The sequence below is a fragment of the Mandrillus leucophaeus genome, unplaced genomic scaffold (assembly GCF_000951045.1).
Source record: "Mandrillus leucophaeus isolate KB7577 unplaced genomic scaffold, Mleu.le_1.0 Scaffold46, whole genome shotgun sequence".
NCBI lineage: Eukaryota > Metazoa > Chordata > Mammalia > Primates > Cercopithecidae > Mandrillus > Mandrillus leucophaeus.
In genome coordinates this window covers 979,943-983,454 of record NW_012104920.1, presented here as the reverse complement: position 1 = coordinate 983,454, position 3,512 = coordinate 979,943, and the positions used below count along the sequence as shown (strand labels likewise).

Below are 3,512 nucleotides of genomic sequence, written 5' to 3'. Positions count from 1 at the left end.
TCAAAAAAAAAAAAAAAAAAAAAGGATAGAAGAATGTATTGCTGCATCCAAGGGCAGGAATGCCCTCAGGCCCCCAGAGGGGAACAAGATTCAGAAAATGGGAACCAGGACTCTGTGTTCCATTCTTGTGGTTTACTCTGCTGTGGGTTCCTGTAGTAGAATACAGCCTGTCAGTCTCGGTTTGGTGATTGCTGCCCTAGAAGAAAGTGCAAAGCAGAGAGAAAAAAATGTGAAGTGTAGGGTGGCTTGGCTAAGTGTTCAAGGTAAGTGGTGAGAGAGGAGCTGGGAAGATTGTGGAGGACCTTGGGGGCTGAGAGGTGCCTAGAGACAGAGTCAAGTCAGAGGGAGGAACTAGGGGCCAGGTCAGATAGTTTGGCCTTAGGAACTGAGCCCAGGAAAAATGTGGCTAAGCATGCATAGTGGAGGTGAAACTGTTGGACAAGGAGGATGGCATTAGGCCTCTGGCTAAGGCCCCTAATCTTCATCCCACAGGGGAACAGAACTTCATCAAGTCACTGATCAACTTTGATAAAGACAATATCTCAGATAAGGTTCTGAAGAAGATCGGGGCCTACTGTGCCCAGCCTGACTTCCAGCCTGATATCATCGGCCGTGTCTCCCTGGCTGCCAAGTCCCTCTGCATGTGGGTGCGGGCCATGGAGGTAAGGGTGTCCGGGCTGGGGCAGGGCGGTAAGGAGGGCAGGCCTGGGAGAAGGGTGGATGCACAGACCCAGGTGGAAGGAGGGGATGCCTGGAGGTGAGGGGGTTGGTGGGTTGTTGGGCGACCCCCACAGCCTGACTGTCTCCCCAAAGCTGTACGGGCGGCTGTATCGGGTGGTGGAGCCCAAGCGCATCCGGATGAACGCTGCCTTGGCTCAGCTTCGGGAGAAGCAAGCAGCGCTTGCTGAGGCCCAGGAGAAGCTGCGGGAGGTGAGCCGATCACCTGTCTTTTCCACCGAGGTCCCTCTCCCTGAATTCTGGATTGCTTCATTAAGCATTTGTTTTTTCCCATCTAATTCTACCCCACTTCCCCATGTCCTATGCCATTCCAGTCCTGTCTCCTTCCCACTCTGTGCCCTGTTTAGACTGGGCTACCTCTGGCTCAGAAAGCTAAGTCGATTGCAGAGGGTTATAAAGGCTCAGAGGCACTGTGACCCAGGAGCCCTTCCAAAGATTGGCTTGGGAGCTGGCGATCTCTGTCACACCCTTCGGAGTTGAGGCCTGAGATATTAACTGATGAAATCTGTGTGGCAAATTGGTCTTTGCCAGGGGCATGGGTCAAGAGTGTCTGTGTCGCTTCTGTGGACCAAGAACAATGTGAGAGTGTCTGTGCATATGTTGTGTGGGGACAGGCTCTCCCAGAGGCCAAGTGGGTTAGCTACCGTGAGAAGTGTGGGCAACCCAGGTGATCTCCTGCAAGATGCATGCATGAGGCTGGTCGCGGCGGCTGACACCTGCAATCCCAGCACTTTGGGAGGCCGAGGTGGGTGGATCACCTGAGGTCACGAGTTCAAGACCAGCCTGGCCAACATGGTAAAACCCCATCTCTACTAAAAATGCAAAAATTAGCTGGTCATGGTGGCGGGCGCCTGTAATCCCAGCTACTTGGGAGGCTGAGGCACGAGAATCGCTTGAACCCGGGAGGTGGAGGTTGCAGTGAGCCAAGATCACACCACTGCACTCCAGCCTGGCGACAGAGTGAGACAGTCTCAAAAAAAAATAAATAAATAAATAAATAAAGATACATGCATGAGTAACTCCTGAACCAGGCAGAATGGGCAAGTGCCATTATCCAAAGAATTCAAAATTCTTCCAGTTTATCATTTGATTTTTTAAATGATTGATTTAATAATACTACACTATCCCCAAGGTAATACAGTTACATGGTTTGAAGTGTGAAAGGTACAAAGAAGTATCCAATAAGAAGTCTCCCCCCACCCACCTTCTGTTCTCTAGCCACCAGCTTTCCTCTCTGAAAGCAGCCGATATTACCGTCACCCAGGCTGGAGTGCAGTGGCGCAATCTCAGCTCACTGCAACCTCCGCCTCCTGGGTTCAGGCGATTCTCCTGCCTCAGCCTCCCGAGTAGCTGGGATTACAGGTACCCGACACCACGCCCAGCTGATTTTTGTATTTTTAGTAGAGACGGGGTTTTGCCATGTTGGCCAGGCGGGTCTCAAACTCCTGACCTCAGGTGATCTGCCGGCCTCAGCCTCTCAAAGTGCTGGGATTACAGGCGTGAGCCGCCACGCCTGGCCGGAACCTTACTATCTTATTTACTTGTGAGTCAAAGATTGTTCCTTATCAGTATATAAAGAGTCTCTGCTTTCTTTTTACCACTGCATGATATTCCAATAGGTAGCTACAGGGACACCATCATTTATTTAACTGTTACCCTTTTGAGACACCCACTGTTTCCAGTCTTTTGATCTTCGCTTGCCCTGTAACTTTGTTGGTGCTATCTTTATATAGAAATTTAAAATATTTATATAATTGAAGCTGGCCATATAATTTCAAACTGTTTTACCTAAAACCAACTTTGAAAAACATCCAGGTTCGACCTCCACAGATCAGATGAGGAGCCTGAGGCTAGTAACATCAAGGGCTCACTGGCTCGTCACCCACAGAGCTAGGCTAGATCCCGGGTTTCCTGACTTCATGCCACTCTGCCCATGGCTCATCCCTGGTTTTTCCTGCTGTGGGCATCTTTACTATCAAAAGTGAAGCTGCCCGTGAGGTCTCTTCGGTGCGGGGAACTCACCCAGGTTGGGTGAACAGGGCTTCTCTCTGCACCTGCTCCTCCACGGTTCCATTCCTGCTACCACTGCCACCTTCCAACCTCTCACAAAACTTTACTCTTTTACTCTCTTTTCCCAAGAGTGAAGAATCACAGGTCTGGCAATCCATTTGGAAAGGTTTTTCACCTAGATGAATTATATCCTAGGCTAAATAATTAGGGGTGGTTCCTTACATACATGAAATATGAGACATCTGGGGTACACTGCCAACAGTGTCATTCATTAAACAAGCATTTATAGCATACCCAGTGATAGGTCTTCTGGTGGAGGGTCCACACCCACACTTGAGAACCCCCAAATGATAAGAGAAAGCAGATAGGGAACAAACGTTTCTCCTTTTTTATGGACAAAGCTTGTCAAATTTACAAGCCAAATGCACCTTAAAAAAAAAGAAAAAGAAGAAGAAGCAGCATTTATGTATTTATTTTTAGAGATGGGGTCTTGCTATGTTGCCCAGGCTGGTCTTGGTCTTGAACTCCCATCTCAGTCTCACAAGTTGCTGGGATTACAGGTGTGAGCCACCATGCCCCCAAATGTACCTTCCTTTCCTTCCTTCTTTTCCTTCCCTTCCTTCCTTCCTTCCTTTTCTTCTTTCTTTTCTTTCTTTCTTTCTCTCTTCTTTTTTTTTTTTTTTTGAGACAGAGTCTCGCTCTGTCGCCCAGGCTGGAGTGCAGTGGCCAGATCTCAGCTCACTGCAAGCTCCGCCTCCCGGGTT

The 3,512-nt window shown here is 49.0% G+C and overlaps 1 protein-coding gene across 1 annotated transcript in view; it reads left to right on the top strand.

Annotated features, from left to right (window-relative positions):
• The window catches only part of DNAH2 (dynein, axonemal, heavy chain 2), a 150,399-nt gene that overhangs the window by 106,606 nt on the left and 40,281 nt on the right, over nt 1-3,512 (top strand). The window contains exons 58-59 of the mRNA XM_011994733.1: nt 493-662; nt 814-930. Of these exons, the coding sequence (XP_011850123.1) occupies nt 493-662; nt 814-930 (287 nt within the window). The remainder of the gene's footprint in view (nt 1-492; nt 663-813; nt 931-3,512) is intronic.